Source organism: Rhipicephalus microplus, chromosome 8, assembly GCF_043290135.1.
Source record: "Rhipicephalus microplus isolate Deutch F79 chromosome 8, USDA_Rmic, whole genome shotgun sequence".
NCBI classification, from domain to species: domain Eukaryota; kingdom Metazoa; phylum Arthropoda; class Arachnida; order Ixodida; family Ixodidae; genus Rhipicephalus; species Rhipicephalus microplus.
Window position 1 is genome coordinate 30,284,079 of NC_134707.1, and position 25,675 is coordinate 30,309,753.

The 25,675-nt window shown below is 42.9% G+C and overlaps 1 protein-coding gene across 2 annotated transcripts in view; it reads right to left on the bottom strand.

Moving 5' to 3' along the window:
* The window catches only part of LOC142768437 (female-specific histamine-binding protein 2-like), a 100,547-nt gene that overhangs the window by 67,115 nt on the left and 7,757 nt on the right, over positions 1 to 25,675 (bottom strand). For both annotated transcript variants that reach the window (XR_012885282.1, XM_075870410.1), the window contains exons 2-4: positions 20,810 to 21,003; positions 11,177 to 11,259; positions 7,488 to 7,571 (exon numbers count right to left, since the gene is read on the bottom strand). Coding sequence is in view for 1 of the 2 variants with exons in the window: in XM_075870410.1 (XP_075726525.1) it covers positions 7,488 to 7,571; positions 11,177 to 11,259; positions 20,810 to 21,003 (361 nt within the window). In the remaining variant the exon portion in view is untranslated. The remainder of the gene's footprint in view (positions 1 to 7,487; positions 7,572 to 11,176; positions 11,260 to 20,809; positions 21,004 to 25,675) is intronic.

Genomic DNA, 25,675 nt, shown 5'->3' on the forward strand with positions numbered 1-25,675 from the left:
TGAGAACGGAACCCAATTTGAGCCGGATGGTACTTCTTGTGTCGTTCAAGCCACCAGAAAACACGTGTGGCCAGCATCTTTTCCGCAAGCTTTCAGACAGTAGCAGTCAATGAAATTGGGCGTAAGGATTGCAGGCTACTTGGAGATTTTCCGGGTTTTGGAATTGGGACGACAGCTGAGTGTTTCCAATCGGATGGGAGGCCCCCAGTTTCCCATACTTTATTAATAGCCTGCAGAAGTGCATCAAGAGCTTCATCTTCCATGTTCTTGAAAACTTCGTATGAAATACCGTCGTGATCAGGTGTTGTTCCTTGCTGAGAAGTTTCAATCACTGCTATTATTTCGGCCATGCTGAATGGACTGGATATATCGGGTTTGGCACTTGGCTCAAGCTCGTCGCTTTCGGGGCAGGTTATAGAAGATGTGCTCTCATACTTCGGGAAAAATGCTCTTGCAGCCTGCTCTGCAAATTCTTGTGGCGTAGTTTGTATCAATAACCTAACACTCGCTGCAGGGTTAGGTTGCTTGTAACCGCGTTGCATCGACCGGAACGTACGCCAAAGGGCTCTGTTTCCCATGCCAGATTGAAGTTTTTCACACCACTCATGCCACCGCGGTCGAAAAAGCTGCAGTGCTTTTCGTGCCGACGCGCCTTTGCTGCTATATGGTTGGCATGTGCACGGCTAATTGGTGCATCTGGATTCCTCGACGCATACAGCTCCGCCTGACGTCGCTTCGCTCAGAGTCTCAAAAGAGCGAGGTCCGGTTGAGGTTGTTCATTGTCAACGGTGGTCACGACTGTGTTACTGTGGAGCAGCTCTTGCAAAGCGGGAATATTTTCTGTGGGATCTGTGGGAACTTTATCAATTGACGATTTCTGAAATTTATCCAAATGCGTGATCGCTACGCGTCGTCGAATTTTCTTTATGCATCCTCTTTGTCAACCAATAATAATTTGCATACCATCACTGCCCCAGGTATCCGGCTCCACTCGCCAGTGTGGCGTCCCAGGACCCAACCACCGTGTCAGATCTGGAGCGTGCGTTTCCGATATTGTTTGTACAGTGCTGGTAGACACGGGGTGAGGGTTCAACACAGTAAATGTGGCATCAGTCATGATGTTTTTGACCTGGCATCCTCGTTTGGAGAGTTGCTTGTATCCCCAATCTGTATGCGGTGCATTGAAATCTCCACTTACGAGGGTGGGAATCCCTGGATACGTAGAACGCAGATGTGCTATCCATCCCAATTTATGACATGTACGCTGTGGTCTGGTTTAAAAAGACACTAGTATGGTAGGAGTCCTCAATGGTTGTGTCAGAACAGCGACAACTTCTTGATTTCCACTGTACCATCGTGCCATAGTAATCATTGTATGATGAATACGCGATGACACATACACTGCGGCTTTTCCCGGAGTTGAACCCATGAGTAGCACGCCTATCAGTAATGGACGGGTTATGATACCCATTAAAATTATACAGAGAGCACAGCTTATTATGCTCTTGAATAAGTAGTGCCCATACATGTAGCTTGTTGTATTCAAGCTTGGTTTTAATTTACTCCAACTTGGAGCTTAAGCCTCGACAATTCCATTGAAGAATTTCATCACGTGGCAGCTGCTGCAAAGAGTTAGCCATGATGCAAGCAATCCTGTATGAGTGCTGTCAGTTGAGCAAGCTGATCCAAAACTGCTGTCCAAACTGGTTGGTTGACCCGTAGTGTCGTGTGGGCTGCAGGCGCAACTGAGGAATGCGCACTCAGTAATTATTTGCGTGTAGGTCCTGTTTTCTGACACATCAGAATGACCAATTCCTTATCTTTGTGGAGCCTCTCAATTTCTTTGGCAAATGCTTTTATCCGAGAGTCAATGTCATCATGGCCATTATTCCATTCAAGCAGTGGTTCAGCTAACTTTGGTTTCATTGTCTGGGTCTATCTACCTTGTTTAACCACTGAAGAGTACAGTCGTGTCTCGGAGCCCTGTGTGTCTTCTGCTGTGAGTGCCTCCGGCTCTTCAGTAAGAACTTCGAAGCGATTGGTAGTTCTTACTATATTGTGTTTTGGTGTAGCCTTTCGTAATCTCGCTGTGGACCTCTGTTTAGTCGTATAGTTTATGCTTGTCGTGTCAAGCTAATCGGATTTACACAGACCACAACGATATCGTGGTTGGGCCTCAGGTGTGAGCCTTTCTGGGTCGATAGTACGCTGTGGGCAAAATGCCTGCATGTGTCCTCGTTGAAAGCAACGGTAACAGAAAATTTCCCAAGGAAAGTAGGGTTTGGATCGCAACAAACACCCATAGTAGTAAAATTTGTCAGGAATACATTGGGGGCCCTGCACCGTTTCTAAGCAAGTACGACTTTTGCCCATGAATCTGGCCGCAAGAACCTTGAGCGTCGGGGAGTACTATTCGCGACATATTATCTCAAGAGAGTCTTCACGGTCAGTGCCATAGACAACACACGTTTGTATGTTAGGGCCCGATGCAAAGTAGCACTGCACAGGCAGCTCTCGATCTTCTAACAGCGGTATAGATGTTGAATAGCATAGTTTCTGCACATTGTTGAGAGATGCCAAGAGCACAGCAATTGTGTTTGTCGATCTGTAAGCTGCGAACCCTTTGTATCCCTTTGTTTCAAGGGCATGGTCAATGACCTTTTGGACATGTTTGATGGGCTCTGAAGTTATGTCGTAGCATGAGAGGGGGCGTATGTGAACTCGATAAGATTGGGAAGGTGCGGGCGTTGGGTAAGACTGAGAAGCGGAGAACGTGGAGAGATTCTCAGGAGTGGCTCTTACCTTTTTCAGTGGTTGCTCCGATGCGATGGCATCTTGTTGATGCACAAAGACAGAAGGACCTCGCTTTGCTGGAATCACGGGACCGCCAGAAGACTGCACGTCCATGGGGTTCCCACTGTCCTCCAACATGGTCTCCCGTTAGTTCGTACTATCATCACGAAGAGTACAGTCCTTGGTCATTGCACCTTGAATCGTTGAAGTGTCCGCTGCACGTTGCTGCTGCATAGTTGGCACGGAAGTGGTCATGTGCGATAGTCCAGTAGATGGCTTAGACAAAACGCCTACAGCTGCCACGAGCCCGTCTTCTTCAGGCGACTGTGGCGGCTGGGCCATACTAGGCCTAAACAACAGCCTTGCAGATTCAAAGTAGACTAGTCGCGCAGGATCAGCAAGACAGGGCCAAGGAATGTCTTTACCGAATTCCTGCGCTCCCCATACGCTTCCGAAAAGCTTCCTATCTGGATACGGTCGAGATTTTCGTTAGCGTCGAGCAATTTCCTGCACCTAACATTTTCTGCACCTAACGTGCTTTTTGCATTGTCTCGAAGATCGGAGACACCTTACGTTGTCCTGTGCAGCCTCAAAGATCGGTACACCTCCGACCAAACGACGACGTCATGTGGCAACGTCATCACGTTATGCCATATGATGAATGTAATGTCACAGTGACGTCGCAAGTTTCGGCGATGTGTGAAGTCAAGACACAATGATGATTTGCTGTATCACTCATGGTCACGCGAACAACGTGGAAAGCACGTTCAATTTTCGTGTTTGTTGAGGCATCAAATGCTTTCGCCTAAAAACATTCTACTGGTGGTGCTGCAAAAAATGGATAAGGAAATGAGCATAACTAAATTTTACAGCTTAAGAAAATAGAAGTGAAGTGAAAGATCGCTTATTTATATATATGAATACTTCAACTATTTTGAAATAAATACTTCAATTACATTTCTAGTTTATGTTCACCAAAAATGCAAACACTAACGCGGGCGAGAACTTAGAATATTGTATACGTAAACCAATGGAAGAACTTTTAATCAAACGAGGAGTGTTCGAACTACGCCTGAGCCTAGACGGGAAAAAATCTAGTGGGCCTGACGAGATCGGTTCAGAATTTTTGAAGCGCTACGCTGAATGGATATCGTATTACCTTATAGTAATATTTGACAAATCGCTAAATACCCATTCGTTACCCTTGGACTGGTGCAGGGCAGTTGTCATACCGGTATACAAAAGAGGTGATCGCAGACTTGTAAACGATTGCCGCCTCATTTCACCCACATGTGTTAGTTGCAAAATTTTAGAGCACATCATCGCAAAACGCGTTTCAAAATTTTTTGAAAATGACTTGCTATAATCATTCCAGCATGGCTTCCGAGCCAGACTATCGACAATTACACAATTAATCGAAGTTGTTCATGATTCTGGGGCAGCTTTAGACAATTAAGAACAAATTGACGTCATTTCCATAGACTTTGCAAAGGTTTCCGATAAAGTGACTCATGATAAGCTAATTTTTAAACTTCAATAAATTGGTATTGGTAGAATACTAGAGACTTGGATGACAGAATACCTGGGTAACCGAACGCAGACAGTACATTTAAATGACAGCTTGTCACGTCCACTCGAAGTGTTCTTGGGTGTTTCCCAGGGTTTGGTGTTGGGCCCTTTGTTATTTATGATATATATCGAAGATATCTTTTCAGTGGTTGAACACCCGGTGCGAGTAAAACTTTTTGCAGATGACTGCTAAATTTATACTGCTGTAACGAGCAAGCACGATCAAGTTACCAGTAGTCATTGCTTAGAAAAATTCAGCCATTGGTGTAACCTATGGGATATTGAAGTAAACTACAAAAAATCAACATATACACATATGACTTAAAAAACAGGCATTATGCCCTTTCAATATTCTATTGATGGGAATTTACCCCTCCTTGCTAACCAAATTTAAATATTTAGGAGTCACCCTTACTCAAAAGTTGGCATGGCATACACACATAGACAACGTGTGCATAAAGCAAACCAGAGACTAGCTTTCTTAGGACAAAAACTACATCAAGCTACACGAGATATAAAACTTGTAGCTTACAAAACCTTCGTTAGATCCCTACTAGAATATGCCTAAGTCATGTGGCGCCCTCATCAAGACAGCCTGAAAACAAAATTAGAAAAGTTCAACGCCGTGCCTCCCGCTTTGTATGCACGAATTATCGCCGGTTAGATTCTGTCACGCACATGTTGGAGTCCTATGAACAGGAATCACTTGAGGCACGAAGACAAAAGAATTTGTTGAGAGCTCTTTCCGGGAAACTGTATGGACAGCTAAAAATTAACAAAATTTGTACCTAAAAGTGCTAGGGAAACGAAGCAGTCGGGTTAGTCACGACTGTGTTTCAGTACGGTACTCTCGTCGGAGTGATGTGTTACGTTATTATCTTTTTCCAGCTGCGATTGAGCTTTGGAATGCGTTGCGAGTCATTGTAGTAAATGCAAACTATCTTTTCTAGTTCGAAAAACTGTTTGACATGTATTTGAGTGACAGAGCGGCCAGATGATAAGTTTTCATGTTTCCTTGGTTTGAGTTTCCTTGTTTTCTTTCGACCAGCTGTGTTAAGGCCTTGCAATGCGTAGCCAGGCATTGCTGTAAATGGAGGCAGTTTTTACCTATTGGAAAAGTGTTTCACAGGTAATAATTGATTGCGCTACTACCTGACCTATATGTATATTGGTTTGCTTGTATTTGGTCGTACGCTCCCTGTAAGAGCCCTCAGGAGAGGGCTGACGGTATTATGAAATAAACAAAATAAAATAAATATCTATATATTTGTTGGTTTTCCAGAGAAAGAGTCACAGTGACCTATATTGCTACGCATCTATCATTACATGCGAAGCTCGCCTGTAAGTAGTGGAAGTGTTCCAGATATTGCCATGTGTCACAAACAGTGTCACAGGAGAGCTTGATAAAGCCTCACTGGATCCGTAATTCATTCGCCGAAGGCTCACTGACAAAATATGTCTTTTTTCATTTCTTCGGCCTAAGCACTAAAAATATAATCAACAAAGAAACAAATGAGCCAAAACAAAAAAAAAACGAATTCTTAAGTTTCAACTTCCTTTCTACAATAGCGAAAGTTGTTATATGTAACTTTTTTGGTACAATTTCATATTTTTTGAAGTTATTACGAGGCTAAAAGACCCATTTAGAAGTCTGGCAAGTTGCTCCTGTGCTACCTTTCTCAGCCATGCCAGAAGAAAGAGGCCCAGTAGCGTGCTTATTTGACGGTAGGCAATTTACATGATAAACAATAAAAGAAGAAACGAAGTTCTACAGGCCATGCAGGAAAAAAAGAAGCGGGGCACCTTTGTATCTCAAAAATTTAAGATTTTTTTTTGCTTTGATGTCGCAGACAGAGATCAAGCATGTATTTGTTCGAGAATTTGAAATTTTGTAAAAATATATTGCGCCTATATTTAGGATTTTGGAGGCATAAAACTGTTTTTATGCCTATTTTTGGTACTCTAAACTCCACTTATTAGTGCCTCGATTGATTGATTGATATGTGAAGTTTAACGTCCTAAAACCACCATATGATTATAAGAGACGCCGTAGTGAAGGGCTCCGGAAATTTCGACCACCTGGGGTTCTTTAACGTGCACCCAAATCTGAGCACACGGGCCTACAACATTTCCGCCTCCATCGGAAATGCAGCCGCCGCAGCCGGGATTCAAACCCACGACCTGCGGGTCAGCAGCCGAGTACCTTACCCACTAGACCAACGCGGCGGGGCTAGTGCCTCGAAATCCGGCTCCTAGTAATAAGGCAGGGGTGCAGAAGGATGGCAGAGGACGTCTTGAGACTAAAACATGCGAGTGGCGCACAACGGTAGGGAGGTCGCAGCATGACGAAGAGTGCGACGTTTATACTACTCTCATACAAATTAAGTAGATTATTCACGTACATAGCAAGAAAATGAAAGTGTGGTGACCTAATAGACATTTATCGGGTGCTTGCTTTATGCTTTCATTTAGGCAGAATTCGGGTAAATAAGACATCATTTGTACCAGTTCCTTGAGACATATTTGAAAGATAGTATATATATATATATATATATATATACAGACAGACAGAGAGACAGACAAACAGACAGATAGATAGATAGATAGATAGATAGATAGATAGATAGATAGATAGATAGATAGATAGATAGTCAGGGTTCTCGGAACGCACAGCAGCACGTACCAGGGTGGTATGAAAGATAGACAAACGTATGACTGGTGCTCGTGGAAGTAATACTAATGGCATGTTTGATTAGCTGTCTTGCTACCCTCCTTATGAAAAGTTGTTTCTTTAATGCTGCATTACTTGGCGTTGGTCGCGCCTCAAAGATCAGTGAGTATTTGTTAAAATTAGTTTGATTGATATGTCGGGTTGAACGTCCCAAAACCACCTTATGATTATGAGAGACTCCATAGGTGGAGGGCTCCGGAAATAGCGACCACCTGGGGTTCTTTAACGTGCACAGAAATCTGAACACACGGGCGTACAATATTTCCGCCTCCATCGAAAATGCAGCTGTCGCTGCCGGGGTTCGATCCCGCGACCTGTGGGACAGCAGCGAAGTACCTTAGCCACTAGACCACCATGGCGGGGCTGTTTGGATTAGTATAAGTGGTGCACTTACCATTTGTGGGTGAAATGCTCGGGACGTTAAATAGGTCACACATCTCACCATCGGTAAATATAACTGGGTCGGCATCAAGCTCATCTAACGAAAGACAAACGTAACTTGTGCAATATATATGCATGTACTTCAGTTGAAACGCACAAATTAGCTCCAAGGAGAGCATTTTAAAGCGCCATTCAAAAATGACCCTTCGACCTTTGATCAGTATGGTAAGGCTTTTTAATTTCATTGGGCAGCTTTTCGACGTCACAGGGCGAGGGAAACATGGCCAGGTCAGTGCGCGAAAATTGAGTTGGAAGCATACGTTGACAAATTCTGTGGAGCTCACTCAGACTCACTCATGAAATACATTTGTCTCTTTGAGCTCACTCGTACTCAGACTCACCAGTATTTTCCGGAGCCAGACTCACTCGAACTCACACTCACGAAACTTTTCTTCAATTGAACTCACTCAGACTCAAGCATACCAAAATATCCCTCATCCAATCTCATACAGACGCGCACTCGCAGCTCGATCTCAGTCTGAGTGAGTCAGAATGAGTCGACGCATGAGTCCGCCAGCCTAGAGTTAGCTTTCTAGGCCAAGGGGTCAATGCTCTGTAACACCAATATCTCATGTAATCGGTGATCTTCTTGGCATCGTTTGACATAGTACCTTCGAAGACGAGTCATCAGTGCTCACAAATCAGGTTTTTTCCTTTAGAAGAGATACTATAACATAAAATATACTTAAGAATTCCCCGGAAGAGATGCAGAGGGAGGGGGAAATGAATGTGACCTCCTACGTAATTAGCACATCTGATCAATAAATATTGAAATATTGCATGAACAAACTACTTTGAAGTATGTGTGAATAGACGAGAGTATAAACGTGAATCTAGGTAAGGCTGACAGCAATGCTGGAGGTGAATAGATGGGACTGTGGGTCAGCAAAAGAAAGTGGAACTCTCTCGCACTTCCTCAAGAAATCTATCTTGCACTTTGCAGTCACTGGGACTCAGTCTCACAAAGATCTTTATTGGCCGTACTCACTTGGACTCTGGAATGACTCAGACTCAGACTCCCCAAAATATTACTCACCCGGAATCACTCAGGCTCCGACTCACGGCTTGACCTGAGTTTGAGTGAGTTCCAGTGATTTGACTAATGAGTGAGTTGGCCGACCAAGTGTTGCGTGTGAGCATCCATTTCATTGTATTTTGATATCTCTACGCCTAATACCTTGGCGCGGCGTGCCCCTATCACTGCAATTCTTGTGGCACTTACCTCGTAAGCCTTCAGTGTACGCGAGCACCTAAAAAAGCACGTGAAACAGTTCGGTCATTAAAAGTGTTAAAGGGCCCCTTTGAAGCACGAGGAATTATGTGTCGTGAAATCTTCTCGAACTTGCTATGAAGCAACTACGTAGTATCAAGGGAATATAAGCAGTTACGTGTGTGCTTTTTATTGGGTGGCTGACTTTAACGCATGAAGTCGTTATGATACTAATTTGTTCTAACGCCTGATGGTAAAGTGTGCTTGTACCGCTGATTATTACGGCAATATTACGTGTTGTATCGTGAAGACAATATGCTGGAATCGTATTTTTATAAAACTCCCAGTTCTTTTCACTGCATTTTCAAGCAGAGGAAGATAATTTTACTATGTTTTTATTAGGCATGCGCATGGTGACGTGGTAGAACACCTGCTTGACACGCAACCGGTCTTGGCTCAATCCTAACTCGAACCCAGATGTTTTTATTATTTATTTCATTTGCATGTTTCTGTATTTTTCGGTCACGGACAAGATAATTTTTCGCTCACAACCAACCACGCCGATGCCGAATTTCTGAGAGAGAACCTCCTTAACGCTATCGCGTTATTATTGGTGAGACCACACAGACAATCATTCCATGGAATCTATAGTGAACGTTGTTCGAAGTAATTGTATCCAATACCATTCTCTATACTTTTCTTCGCATCATTGTCTCTTAGGTCTGATCACTGAAGTTTTTATCAAACGTGAGGTAATATTTTAAAATGTGAGGAAGTTTTCAGATGTAATCAGATGCAAAAAAAAGGCAATTGCGACTAGCTTTTGCTTACTGTGTCGGCAAGACCAAAGTTAACATGCATGCTGTGTTTTGTACAGTAAAATAGTATGCATTGTAATAATACAGTGATTACAACACCTAACTGAATTGTTAACAGATAACAGTTCCGCGACATTCACGCGTCAACGCAATCAGTGTGGGATGACATGAGTACTTGTTCTCTTCAGTGAAGATTTTTTTTTCGGCAAAATATTAGGTCGGATTTACAAAATATAGGGTTTTAAAATTATCTCTCACCACAGGGCACACGCTATGCTATTGGTACCAGAAAAAGTAAATAAAGAAGCTTACATGAAATATGAACTTAGAATCTCGCATTTGTATTTAATAAATGAACCTACTACATTTTGACCAATGCTTTCTTTTTAACTACTTTAAATTTAGTACAACGCGCATGCATTTTCCTGGATTTGCTGACGCTTTAAATACAGAACAAACAATTGACGCAGCAAGATAGTAAATTGAGCAAGTTGGATTACGTTCATAACTAAATATTTTGGTGAAGCGCACAAGAAAACAGACAGAAAGGCTCTTCATCTGTTTATCTGGTGCGCTTAAACAGGATTTTCATTTATTAACAATTGACACCTGAAATTTCTCCACATTTTTTGGTATTAGCTCTTGACGTTCACAATAAAATAGAAACCAACTAGTGAAAAAGTGAAGGTGAAGAATTTCAAGCAAATCTAAAGTTCGCTGTAGTTCATAAATTTACTCTGGAGACAAAATGCAGTTTACCAATATTTCTAACTAGCTCAAACGAATGATTGTCAATTATTCGCTCACGAGATTGCCAGGCAGCAGAGAAGTGTTTCAGATCCACCCAAATATTGCATATTTTCTACCATCACCATGATCACCCTAACATAATGTGTTGCACTAAAAATCAGCATGACAGGCCTTTTGACATGGGAGAAACAATGAAGGTGCTCTCCATACCAGTCGTAGCTTTGATTGAGTGTAAATATATCGTAACGTAGTAAGCCGTAAGGGAAGTAGTTGGCAAGCAGTGGCAAGCAACGTCTACCGTTAATACATCGTTATATTCTTCAATAAATATGTGCCACCATCCTCATCATCAGCCTGCACGCGCCCTCCGCAGGACAAACGTTTCTCCCATGTCCGCTAGTCAACTCGCTCCCGGGCTTACTGCTGCCACATTATACTAGCAAAGTTCCTAATCTCATCTCCCCACCTAGCTTTCTGTCTCCCCTGACCCGCTTACCTTCTCTTAAAACTAAGTCTGTGGCACTTAATGACCAGTGGCTGTCTTGCCTTCACACTACATGCCTCGCCCAAGACTATTTCTTCTTCTTGATGTCCACGACGGTGTTCCTAACACTCGTTGGTTCCCTAATACACCCTGCTACCTTTTTTGTCCCTTAGGGTTACACGTATTATTTTCCTTTGCATTGCTAGCTGCGTCGTCCTCACTTTAAGGAGAAACTCTTTGTAGTCCTCTAGGCTTCTGCTCCGCACGTCAGTACCAGCAAGATGCAGCTTTTATATACCCTGCCCTTGATGGATAGTGACATATATATACTTGCTTTTTAAAAGAAATAAACAAGATAACGTAATTATTTTCATGCTTACCACGATGGCGTTGGGGCTGAACTGCGTTTTTTGTAGTATAATTAAGCGTGGAAACTGTTTGTACTGCTTGATCATAGAAGTACCTGTAAAGTTTAATGCCAAGTTAATAGGGAATGTTGCGGCCTTGTACACGTCCCTATAAAACAGTAACAAAAACTCGTGCCTCGTTCGTTTCCAATTTTGGAACCAGTTACCGTTACAAGTTCCCTAAATGCAAAAGGAACTCGTCACAGTTACATTTCCGAAATGGAAACATGTAATCCCAATAATGTTACATTTGAAATTTTGATCGTAATAATACACTGGATAATCTCAATGCCCATTAAAGCGTGAAATTGGATGTTCATTTTACACTATGTAAATTTTATAAATGTAATATCTGCAGCGACAGGTTATGTATAGATAGCAGTGTAAAGGAACGATCGTAGACTAACTTTGATTGATTGATATGTGGAGTTTAACGTCCCAAAGCCATCCTAGACTAACGTCCGAAAACCATCCGGCTATGCTAGAAATATGTCGAACATGCATCTTTAGAGATCGTCGATTACAAGTGCCACAAGTATGATGCTTTCTACATCAGCCTTAAAATGCGTAGTCAGAATAATGTACTTCCGATATTAAAAAAATAGCGTGTATAGCTGAAATTCATCTATAGCATTGGCACTGCATAGTTGTGAGTGAAAAACTAGGGTTGCCCTAAATGAAAATTCGATCGTTTGATTTGTGGGGTTTAACGTCCCAAAACCACCATATCATTATGAGAGACGCCGTAGCGAAGGGCTCCGGAAATTCCGACCACTTGGGGTTCTTTAACGTGCGCCTAAATCTGAGCACACGGACTCACTTAAATGAAAATTCAAGATAACTACAACTTGTGCCAGCTGTTGCTGCGTTGCATGCTCACTTTCAACGTGGCTCTCGCTTTGACAAACAGCCCGAGTCTATGCCTCCCTGGGAATTTACCACTATCACATCTAATAAAACAACAAAATTACGACCCTCCGATACATCATCTACAATTGACGAACGCTCCATCATTGAGGCCCCATGCACCAATACCTGCAAACTACATACAGACGCTGCTATCCTACAAGATGGCGGAAGGACATCATTCCTGAGTACTACGCATAATTTGGTCAGTCGCCACCAGCGTTATTCATCTACGGAAGCCACTCCTCTGGTGATGGAACTTCAAGCTATCCATGACGCAATCCAAAATGCGACCACTAAGCTGCCTTCAGTTAAGCAGATTGACGTATTCACTGATTCCTTAAGAGCTAATAAGGAGCTCAAGAAAGTTCACAAGGTATTGGAGATCTGTTAGGCGATTCAAAAGATGAATCATAATACAGCTACTCGCGTATATTGCATTCAAGGCCATGCTGCGAACCCACGCAACACTGCTGCTGACCAGCAGGTGCACTGCCCTCCAGAGATAAACCTTCAGCCATTACCCTTCCACCTCAGCCCCTAAACTCACTCCATACCCGTAAAAATGTTCTCCAGGAGGATACACGTGCTCTTATTCCCCCGTGTGTCTGCCCCCTCCCCTCTCTCCTTACTAGAGCGGAGGAAGCTGTGCTTAGGAAGCTTCTGGCAGGGGTGGCCCTTACAGTGGCGGTTATATCATCATAAAACTGGTCTTATATACCAGTTCTTGATACAAGTCCGTATTGTCTCACTCCAGTGATGCAAGCAGATGCATGCCATCTTATATGAGCATGTCAAGGGTTACAGTCAGAATGTTCCCGTCACCTACTTCAAGCCGGCTGGGTACATGCTGGATACATGACACTGCTGATGTATACATGAAAACGCATTTCACAAGACACTACTTCTATTCATACACAACCTCGGCCTAACGGCGCACATTCAACAAACATACCCGCAGTAATATTATCCCTAAAGGCAAGTCTTTGTCCGAATTAAAAAAAAAGAACTCAAGTATTTAACGTAGCAAGCAGCAAGCGTTCTGGCAAACAGTCAGGCAATTGTTTTATACTGCTTCGTAAAAAATATATACAAATATTTTGTTTTTAGACGAACCCTCTTAACACATACAGTGTTGCGTGGCAGGAGTGTAGAATCACGCCAGGCGTCAACAGATAAGGATTGCACAATGAGTGGGTGTTTGAAAGGCCCACTGATTAGAAAACGCTCAGACAAAGCCAATAGCTGAGTAGAACTGCGTTTGTCTAACCGACACGTAGCGGACTCTTTCTCAATTACAAAAACAATTAAATATGGCGTGGTGGGCACTTCGCGACTGTACGAGCAGTAGATATTCTAAAACTAAATAGTTTGAACCGGCCAATGTGTCGCTTGCTAACGCTCGTTTCTTTGAGGCATATAGTTGGAGCATCCACCGAGAATCGAAGTCACACTAGCAGCTGATGAGGCGACACACCAGGAGCCCGATTACGCTATCGTGTTCTACTCCTAAAGGTGAAGCTCAAGCGCCATGGAACTTTTCTCGAAAGAGAAATTGCCACACGTGCACAAATATAAATCTTTCAAGAAAAAAAAGCACTCCAAGAAAAACAAGTATACGTAGCGTTTATTATGTGCTGATTCAATATCACAGTGCGTGCGAAAATATGAAAAAAAAATCGGCAGATCTCACATACCTTGGTAATCGACGTTATCCGAAGCATGCAGAGGGAAGGGAATCGCCTTGCAATTTGTTCATAGAGCCAGACGTCATAAAATTACGCTAAATATATGTACAAACGTCGAACGCACAGACATAGGTTGAAGAGTTGCAGATGTTTATATAACCTGTTGTGTTCACTTGCGCAACGATGTCAACTGGAACATGCGTATTAGTAACACCAGAAGCTGACATGAAGTGCTGATGGTCGCGAGGATGCTGGCCCTGGACACTGTTACAAAAATCAACTTCAGCGCATGGCATCTAACCACAATCGACGTGAACTCGACGTGACGGCTGTATCAAGGAGTACACATGTAATGTTATTAAAATTGGATAGGCAGCACTGCAACCACAATTGATCTTTCACGAAGATTAGCGTCTGTTTGAAAAGTAGTTCTGAGACCTGGCGTAGCTCCGTGGTAGAACGCTTCACTGCCACGCAGAAGGCTCGAATTCGATTTCTGCTGGGACCGACACCTAATATTTGTTTTCGTCGCGTGCACGCTACCAATGTCAAGTATTTTTCTTAACGCTCGAGTGTTAAAATTGCCTAAGTGTGTTCTCGTCGTTCCTCGATAGATACAAGGGTCAATCACTTGTGGTACATACACGCATATCAGAGGCACACACTCGCCCGTGGGTATGTGCCACTGCAGTGTCTGGCGGGAAGTGTTTGACGACGTGCGCGACGAAAATGTTTATTTATGTTTTGACAAGCGCGTCATATTCAACAAACCATCTTGCCCTCCCATGCTAATTTTGGTCAACGCCAAGTTAACGGGGTGATGACGAGAGCACGCACACGTAAGCGGCTAGAGAGATAAATAAATAGATATATACGCTCAATGCCGCTGAAGTCGAAGTTCGCTAAGAAATGCTTCGCATTTAATAGTGTCGAAAATACAAGTTCTTTGCTCGCACTTGGCAAGGGTTTCATCTCGATGTTGGTGTACGACAGACAAGCCTTGTTTTGTCGTTAGCATTTCGTTGGCAATGTTGAATAGTCGTTGCATCAAGCGCTTTATGGTTCTGTTGTACATGAATAGGAACAACGGTCAAACGAGGTAGTAGGGGGGAGGGCAGGCTCAGTGGGTGCAACAAGAATATATCTCTGAATGCACGTCTATTGTTTATCGCAAGGCAGCCGTTATCGGTGCGGTGACTGCTGAAATGAATGAAACTAAAGTTTATAGACGAATAGCCACAGAGATAACTAGTATGTTAAATAGATGACTGGCCAAACGCAACCGTCTCAGGCACCGGACAGGTGCCACTGCGGCGCCCACTTCCATACATTTTGCTCCTCTTCCTTACTATCTACGCACCCGGGTGTCAAAAGACAGATTTGTTCATAGCTTCCTGTGGCATGCACGAGATATTAAAGGGAGAATGGAATAGCTAAAGTACACGGGACGAGAAAAACACTTCCCGAAGTTACGTAAGCTTTGCTGTTCGTGAGCACGTGAACATAAAATTCATATAAACGTCCGAAGCGTATACAGTTGACGCTGCAAGAAAGCTTATTTTCAAGGAATGTAATCCGAAAGTGAAGCTTTGCAACTGTTACGTTGTGGCTGAATACCATTCATGCGCAGTTTATGTCACTCTGCGGGATTACGATGGTTAGTGCACCGGTGCTTTATTCACTTTCTGCGACTGAAGCGTTGAGATTGGTTCCTCTGTCCAATGCGCTGTTAACCCATTTTGCGATGATCAGTCGCACCTTTCGAAAACTCCATGGAGTCAAACACACACACACACACACACACACACACACACACACACACACACACACACACACACACACACACACACACACACACACACACACACACACACACACACACACACACACACACACACACACAGAGAGAGAGAGAGAGAGAGAGAAAGAGAGAGAGAGCGCGAGAGAGAGTGCTTCCTCGGTGGACTTTAGCCTTTCTCCCATTGCCCTCGCTTTCTCTTGCTCTGCCGCCAACGCAGTCTCCAGCTCGGTGATTCTCATCAGTAGTTCACTCTGGGCAACCATCATTTTCTCCAATTTTTCCTCGACCCCACATTGCCTACACTTCGCATCAGCTTCCTCTCCATTCCCTTCTGCACTTCGGTACATTTTCAAATCCACCCCGCATCCTGAACATTTTGCAGACTTTTTAACTATGTCTTCATGACAAAAATTTTCCTTATGACTTGTCTCACTCGATAACTACAAAACCCAATCCCTGCTCTGCAAAAAAATGAAGTCTAAGTTGTACTACAAAAATTTGCGTGCTCAAGGTACGTGAACCTCCCCCACTAGGTGGCAAGAGAAAAAACACAAAGAAACAAACACATACACACACGCACAAACTAGTAAACGCCTGGTGACTGATCCCCGGAAAAGCCGTACAATGTAATAGGTGCTACAAAAATTTTAACTGCTGCCCTAATAGTTATAAAGGCAAGCTCAAAACATGCAAAACCAGTGATCTGCGCGGTCAATCGGGAGCGCTCAAAAACACGTTAGTCCACCGTGCCAGTCCGAACTGAAATCATGTAGGACATGTACGCGAATCGCCATCGATTGAGCAACTCGTAAACTAGTGGTTGCTACAGGGTGATTCCACGAGAGATCGACACGGGTCCAAAAGTTGATATTTTAGATTTCATTGAGTATTTTATATTTTGTGCACCTCTCATCAGGTAGCCCGAAAGTCTACTTCGTTTTATGAATAACGGCATAACTCACGAGAAAAAAAAATCAAACTTCACCAACACGAAGGCACCAATTTCGTCACCTGTCATTTTCCAAAATTGCAGATGCTATAAGAAGACAAATATTTTTGTTGCAAGGAAGATTTTTTTTACCTGAAATGCATGTCTAAAGAAAAATCAATTCATACGGTTTCAAGTTTGTATACCTTAAGAAAATAGCTTTTAGAGATGTCTAATTTTGCGACAGTTTAAAGTAAGTTACGTATTCTCCATTTTTTTTCTCCGAAAATAATGCAAGCAGCATTTTCAAGCTTGACAAATTTTAAGAATATAATGTGTTCCTCAGGTACATAAATTAGTGCTGCCGTAGGGCAAATGTATAATTTTCTATATTGCCTCAAAATTCTCTTATTGGCAAAAGTGTACTCCACTGAAATTTGAATAATAAAAAAAAAACCCATCTTCGATTTTTTTTAAAATCTCGTAAATAGACAAACGAAGGCCATCATACAGTAATATAAAAACATGTTGCATTATCTTGTTTTTAGCTACAATATTCGTGGTACACATCACAGCTTTTCGAGAATGCGCTGATAAGTTGAGAAAGCAAGAAATCGGAACGGAAAAGCGGCAATAAGCTTCAAACGCGAGTAAGCGTGACCGCATTTGGTGAAGAAAGGCTGTTTTAGCAGATAAGAGTAACTATTTTGAACACGGTATTCTACAGTATCTGAATTCACTCTTATACGTAGAGCACTGAGACTTATATTATGTGGTGCCTCTCCATTACTGACACACAGATGGATATGCTGTGATGGCCATGTGTTTGCAACACGTTGGGTAAGAGAATTGAATGTTGAATGAGTTCATAAACGATTCATAACAAATTTTTATCATTTGGGGCACGAAGACTGCTGCATTAGACTGAAAAACACGCTTTAGGGTAAGTTGTCATCCGTCGCCTGCTCTACAGATGAATTGCTGTGCGCCGCATCTCGGAGGCAATGCTTTACATCTTATGGTTCAATGTAGGGACAAAGATTACGACAAAGATACTTGTGCGCAAGTATCCACAGTGCGAATGCAAAACTGAAGTATAGTACGTTAAAATGAATTTCACAATGTTTTTGTCGATAAAATTACGGGAGGCGTAATCTTTGTCCCTACTACAAATATGATTTTGGACTTGATATATAACCATAAACTGAGAAAGAAGGACAAAACAGGAAGGTTAGCCAGAAAACGCATGGTATTCGGCACGCTACCTTGTTTTGGGACTGGAGTGAAGTGTCGAAAAAGAGAGAGCTAATAAATAGAGGAAACACACACACACACACACACACACACACACACACAGAGAGAGAGAGAGGGAGGGAGGGAGGGAGGGAGGGAGGGAGGGAGGGAGGGAGGGAGGGAGAAGCTACTTATGAGTTGGCTGACCAAAAATGTAGTCGAGGTTAAAAAGAGTGCGCCTTCTGCAGGCGGTGGTCTTAAAATTGGTTTCAATCATTCTCAAATGCCAAGTAAAGATTTTCCAAGGTGTGCCAACACTCCTACACTCCCCCACTGCCCCTAACTGCTGTCAAGCTGGATCATAATAACAGGAAAAGTAATCAAATGTTCTTTCCACACGTGGTCAGTCTCGGCACCGCGCACTTCCCTGTGCTCCCGGAGGGCGCCTTCATGTCACCGGCATCCATCTATATTGTAACGTCTGCAGAAGGTCATCGCACAAAAAGATAGAAAAAACAAACAAAAGTTTATTGTGAAAAGCGTAAGAGTCTACTTGCGTCTCACGAAAAATTGGGTAATGCTTCAGCGCATGGCATCAGCAATGAAGGAGCACCTCAGTTTTGGTTTCCTTTGTTTGGGACAATAGAAAGATTTTGTACAAGACTTTTTATTTTTTGTACTGTTTTTCGACCTTCTACCTTCGAAATTTATATTCTGATTTTGCTTTGTTATGAATACTTTGGCTTATGCAGTGTTATTTAAGGCACTGTTTACTAGCTGGCAACCAAAAATTAGACAGTTTTGACAATGTTATTTAACCCAATATATTTCTGTTGCTCTACAGCGTGTAATTTACGGAAAGAGCCTTACATTGTGCAAAATTCAGTATGCGGCAATGCGGGCTGCAATAATTTTCAAACTTGTAAAACCTATCTTCCCGAACATTGTATAAAGTAAGTAATTTTGCGTGGCAACGGAAGAGTTAAGCATGACAATAATGTGGTGTTCTCTGTTTCACTGTTTACAGTACTTATAACTCGGTCGATAAAGTGTTTTCTTGTTATTACTAGCGAGATGAAGCGATCGGCATGTAGGGTGTGCTTTGTGTGTCATGGCCCCACGCATTTCAATTCACGCGCGCCTCTTCAATCAATACGTGTTCGCTCGTGGGCGCATGCATATCTCGTGATGGGCGCTGTTTGTACGCCATCTTCGTTGACTGAACGTTTCGATGAAGCTACACTGAGCACGAAGGTCATTTCACTCGCCGCAGAGACCACGTTCGCAAATTGAGTGCGCTGTTTCTAAGGAAGTAACATTTATTACTGTCGTTCGGTTGCGTTCTTCTTGCGTTTATTTCTGCGCTCGTTCCATGGCTGTTTCTTTTTGTATTAGCAGTGCGCCTTACGTATGGAGCTGTCACAGTTTTAAATGCGAAGCAGTTTGTGAACGAAGTCTGTCCTCTGTCGCGCAGTACACACTGCTGACGATGGCGATGGTGCTTATGACGATGAAGAAGAAGCGCGTTCTAGTCCACACATTCTCTTTCTGCCTTCACGGCACAGCACATGCAAGGTACCGACTATACGCCATGACGATGACGATTACAATGTTGATATAGTGGTCTCACCTAGCACGCCCGCCTGCAAACGCTCCTTGCTATGCACCGTAAATTCCATTAACAATTATGGCGTATCATTTAAAGGTGTTCGAAACAAGCACAAAATAATGCCGCCCCCCTCCCAGTTTTAATACCAACAAATGCTTCCTCATGATTGACATTACGAGTATTGCGAGCATTGCATGACGCTGGTATAAAGTCTTCTCTCACTAGGGGTAAATGCAACAGACAATGTACCAATTTGTCGGTGCTCTTGTGGTCGTCGGTTCATCGGTACAACTTCTTCTAGGGAGTCTGTAACATTAACTCTACGCTTCCTTGTGCATTGTAATCTTCCACAGTAACATACGTGCAGATTAAGATTTGAAATGAAAACTCTTCTAACAAACACACGTGGCGTCAGCAGCACAGGTTGTACTGTTCATTGTTGCTACTCGATCACTTGGTTTTGACAATGCAATAGGGAACTTGTTATATATATGCACACGCGGGCGCCAGTGCAAGCACCATGATGCATTGGCAGGATAAGTAGTACAAAGTCGGTTCTTTAAAAACATTGCTTTCAGCATATTTTAGCCAATATATCGTGTTATGGTGAATGGCAGTTCGCTATTTCAACTAAACAGTAACCGATCTCATCGCCGGGAATAAACAACGCACATTCTCGCAAACTCTAACGTGATCTTTTTTATCCAAGACTCAAATGATTTTTCGTTGGTACATGCGAGTTAACGCCTCGACATAATTTTTCCACATCGTGAGTTTGTTCTCTATGCTTCAAGCTTTGATGGGTATTTTTAAATAAAGCAAATTCATGGCATTTCCTGCGGACCTGACATGGTTGAAACAATAATTCAGTATTTTATGCGTTGAACTTGTATCTTGCAGTTGCTTAATAATTAGACTGCTTTGCAAACATTCTCAACGAAAATTTTACGCAAGCTTTATTCGTCTTCTGGTCTTCGAGTTCATCCCACCAAATTAGAATTATGTAGTACTAAATAAAAACTCTGAAACCACAGGTACACACAAGAGCACGCAATATAAAGTGATCAATTTCACTCGCCAGAAGGGTAATTGTCTAACAAGAAACGAGCGGTGTTTAGTTTCTTGGGTTTGAAAAGTCACCCCTGAGATACTAATATTAACAATAATAATGTTTTGGGTTAAACGTCCAAAAACCACCATATCATTATGAGAGATGTCATAGTAGAGGGCTGTCGAAAGTTCGACCACCTGAAAGTTCGACCACCTGAATCTAAGCACATGGGCGTCAAGCATTTTCGCCTCCATTAAAAATTCGGCCACCACTGTCGGAGTTTGATCGCGCGACCTGCGGGTCAGGAGTCGAGTGCCTCCTGAGACAAGCATTCATGTAGCGCACGGGACCGCGGTCATTATGAAACGTACTTTTTGAAAACATACTTACACCTCTTGCGTAGCATCAAGCATGTAATAATACCAGCGAACTGCCTTTTCTTCGTTTTCATTGCGTTCGTGGATGTTCACAGTCCAGCAGGTGTAATTTGATTTTATTTGTCCTTGGTTATTATGTGCTTCTGTCGATATTAAGTGTGTGGCTCTTATTTGGTAGTACGTAATGTTACTACTTTTGTTTAAGCTCTGAAAAAAAATTTAGTTTGATTGAATAGATGACAATCGCGTGATATGATTATTTGCGATTCATTCTGCCTTATACTTCGTACTGCTATGGTAATTTTTGCTTGCGAAGCTCATTATTATTCTGCGCTTTGGCAATATGTCTGAATACACCTGTATTGAAAATTTTTTTGCTATTTATTCAGTGTGACAAGAAAGTGAACAAAGAATAGGAAAAGCGTATGTATATTTCAAGTTGCAATGGAACGGCCAATGTTTAATCTATACTGTTCAGCTTACAGAATAAGTTTTTTTTAACTTTCATATGCTCTAGCGTTGCGATTGTGGGTTCTTGTGTAGCTGATTTTTGTTGCTTTCAGTTAAAGGCAGGCGAAAATTCTGGAGCTCACTCTGATTAACTCATGAAAAATGTTTTCCTCTTTGGGATCACCCGGACTCAAGCTCACCAAAGTATTACTCCGATGGATTCACTCCGACTGAGACTCAAGGCTGGGTTTGAGTCTGAGTGAGCGGACTCATTAGTCCGTTAGCATGCAACTAGTTTTTAGACCTTACTGTCAATACTAATTAACACCCATATCTCCCGTGATCAGTGTTTGTCTTGGCACCTTTCGATGTCGTACTTTCAAATATAATTTATGAGTGAAGTGAAATAGTAAATCAGGCTAGTTGAAACACACTCATCACGATCACCGCAAAAAACAGAGCACAAAAACACAAGTAAGTGCACGACAAAAGCGCTGTCTAACAAATGAACGTTTAGTGAAAAAAAAAAAACGTGGTGTATATAAGCGCAAAGGAAGGCACTGAAATTCTTAATTCCCGCCAAGCACATCATCACTTGCTGAAGAAAAGAAATTTCAGCATCTGTGACAGTGATTGAAGGCTAGCTGACGTACCTGTCTCTTGATTTTATGAACTCATGCGCTCCAGCGATTTCACGCGAGCTCTGGTATTCGTGTCTTATGACTACAGCGTCATCACCACAGCGCAGCCAATCTAAAGAAAATAGATGTGGTGATGAGGCGCAGGGACCAGCGCACGCGTGAAATCGCTGAAGTAGTTGAAATCATAAAACAAGGAGCCATGGCATGTGTGTGAGCCAGCCTTTAATCGCTTTCACAGAAACTGAGATTTTATTTCTACTCCACACATTCTTATGTGCTTGTTAGAGGTTAAACTTTTCAGTGCCTTCCTTTATGCTTGTATATGCCACGTTTTCTTTATTAAACTTTCAGTTGTTAAACAGCACGTATGCCGTGCCTCTTATTGTGTTTTCGCGATGAATTATGAGTGGTTTTAAACCAAGAAGGATATGTTTCTTGACACAGATTAAGAGATAACACCTATTTATCATTAACTTCCCTGGTATAGTTGGTCGGGGTAAGTTGGCTGGGGAGATGTAATTCACGCCTCTTGCCAATATATTTTGAAACTGTTTTTGAAAGATACTACTTTGAATACGTTAGAGTAGACGAGTATAAACGTGAATCCAGGCAAGCCTTACATCAATAAAGAATAGTAATAGATAGGACCCTAGGTAAAAGAAAAATGTGGAACTCGTCCAGACTCACTCGAGAACTGCATGTATATTGTGCTTTGAACTCACCCGGACTCGGCTCACGGCTCGATCTCAGTCTGAGTAAATCCCAGTGAGTTCGCTGACCTATGATTTAGGTGTTATAAAGGAAACGAATTGAGGTTTTCTTGCCAATACCAATGTGAAGTAATTCATTTTGAAAACTTGGCTTACCTCTGATACTTTTTACTACAAAAACTTTATCACTCGAAAACACAACCCAACTGGGTATTGCTATATAAACAAAATAAACAAGACGTACAGACCAGTTAGATAGGCAGCAGCATGAGGAGTAAAAGGTTGAAAGCTATTTGATTTGATTTAGAAAATTCAGTACACTGTTTTAAACTGTAGCAAAAATAAATAGCACCAGAAAAAGATACATGTATGATTCCACACGTTGCTCCTCCTCTTCTCATGTACGTGTTTATTAGCGATTAATAAACGTGCTTAACTTCTACATGGCAAAAAAAAATTCGCAGATCCCACGTACTTTGGGTATGGACGTTGTGTAAAGCATGTGAAGGAAAGTAACCGTCTTTGTTGAGTGACACGTTGTGAAATGACGCTAAATATAAGTACAAATGTTTCACGTGCAGACATATGTTGAACGGTCCCAGACGTTTATATAACCAGTTCTTTGCACTTACCCAACGATGCGAATAGGAACATGAGTATTAGCCGCACTAGAAGCGATAAGCTTATATGGAACGTTGGTGCTCGCGAGAGTGGTAGGCCTGGACACTGCTACACGAATCAACCTCTGCTTATGGGACCTAAATATCATTGACCTTAAATTGTCGTGGCGTCTGTAGCATAGGAGTGCGTATGTAATGTTTACATGATTGTATAGCCAGCACTGCAACCACAAATGACGTTTCGCGAACAATAGGCTCTTTTCCAAAAGTAGTGGCGAGGCATGGCGTGGCTTCATGGTAAAATACTTGATGGTCACGCATATATCTGGGGTTCAATTTCTGCTGAGAACCTTTTATTATTCATTGCATTCGTCGTGTGGACGCTGCCGCTGTTATCTTTTTCTCGACGCTTACTCAGTAAGATTACTCATGTGCGTTCTCGCCATTCCGGGGTAGATATAGGTGTCAATCACATGAGGCACATACCCACATGCAGTGGCACATACCCACCCACGGGTATGTTACACTGTCGGGAGGACAGTGTTTGACGGTGCATTCGACGGGATTGTGTGAGTATGCATGTCTTTACCAGCACGTCATATTCATCAAACTGTCTTATCCTCCTATACTGATTTCGGATTACCCCAATTTAAGGGGGTGATCACGAGAGCACCCAGACGTAAAGGGATATCTATCTATCTATCTATCTATCTATCTATCTATCTATCTATCTATCTATCTATCTATCTATCTATCTATCTATCTATCTATCTATCTATCAATCAATCAATCAATCAATCAATCAATCAATCAATATATATATATATATATTGTTACGTCTATGAGGGGTTTATTCGAAGCAGACGTAACGGTTGACTCGACGGTATACCGCAGTGAACGTGCAGCAGCGAGCTCTTGCACCAACCGAACGTCTTCTTCTTCTTCTCCTACCACCATGTTCCCCGCTACACAGGTGCACATACCTAAATTACACATGTGGTAACATTTCCCTCCGTGCAGACGAAGCCCACTGGGTGAGTCAAACAGTCTCTCGAGGAATAAAGCGCTTCAAACGTGCAACATGGACAAGTTCAGTTTTTGCAGATCTTCGGCCGTTTGAATGGAGACGCGCTATGCGGTAAACTAAATCACTGATACGATCTACAACAAGATAAGGTCCCGCATAGTGCGCTAGCAGTTTCTCACTCAAACCGCGTTTTCTAGTTGGTGTCCACAGCAACACTAGGTCGCCGCGATTGCACGTCACGTGTCGGTGTCGGCGGTCAAAATGTGCCTTCGAACGGTCTTGCGAAGCAAGAGTGCGCAAATAAGCAAGGCGTGTAGCTTCTTCTGCCCGACAGATGATCTCGGATATGCAGGGATCATGGTGGTCCAAACACGGGAAGATGGTATTCAGGGTATGAAGAGGTGGTCGAGCATATAGAAGAAAGAAAGGACTGTAGCTGGTAGTTTCATGCTGAGCGCTGTTGAATGCATATTGTCACGCAGCAAAGGACGACGCAGTTGTCTATAAGGAAAACAAGTTTATTGGAGCGAACTTGTGCTCCCCTAACAAATGAAAAAATACACAGGCGGCGAAGCAGCGGCCAGCAAAACGACGGGCACGCTAGTGAGCGTCGGCGATCGAATGACGCGGCATCGGCTGTGCGGGAATTTATATCCCTCGGCGCGAGGGTTTCTCGAATAGTCGAATTGTATCTAGAACGCCGTGATAGCGTTTGTTAGAAACGCTGTTCGTTCGAGCAGCGCTTCTAACAAACAACGCTTGAAGCGTTGTTTCTATCGAACAACGCCTGAAGCGTTGTTCGATAGCGTTTGTTCGAAACGCTGTGGTAGCGTTTGTTCGAAACGCTGTGAAAACGGCGATAGCACAGGCCGGCGCAGCCAGGCCGAAAAAACAAAACACAAATAAACAAACCCAATGCATGGTTCGCGGCATTACCCCCCCTCTAAGAGTGCATCGACCCGATGCTAACATAAGGGACAGTCCACACAAATTAAAATAAAAGTTCGTCATCGTCCGTAGAAAGGTTTTAAGCGAACCACATGGACGACTTCGGGCCGCGTGCGTCGTCGTGATGTACGGGAGTCCCCATCGGGGATCACTTCGTACGTTAGTTCGCCAACACGTCGTAGAATCTGGTAGGGTCCGAAATATCGTCGTAGAAGTTTCTCACTGAGTCCACGTCATCGAATGGGAGTCCAAACCTACACACGATCTCCAGGATGGTACTCGGCGTCTCGGCGTCGGAGATTGTAGCGTCCGGCATCCACCAGTTGCTGGTCGGTTATACGAGCTCGAGCGAGCTGGCGGGCCTCCTCCGCACGTTGGAGGTATCCTTGGACGTCGGCGTTGAGGTCGTCGTCTTCTACGTGCGGAAGCATGGCGTCGAGCATCGTAGTCGGCCGTCTTCCGTAGACGAGCTCGAACGGTGTC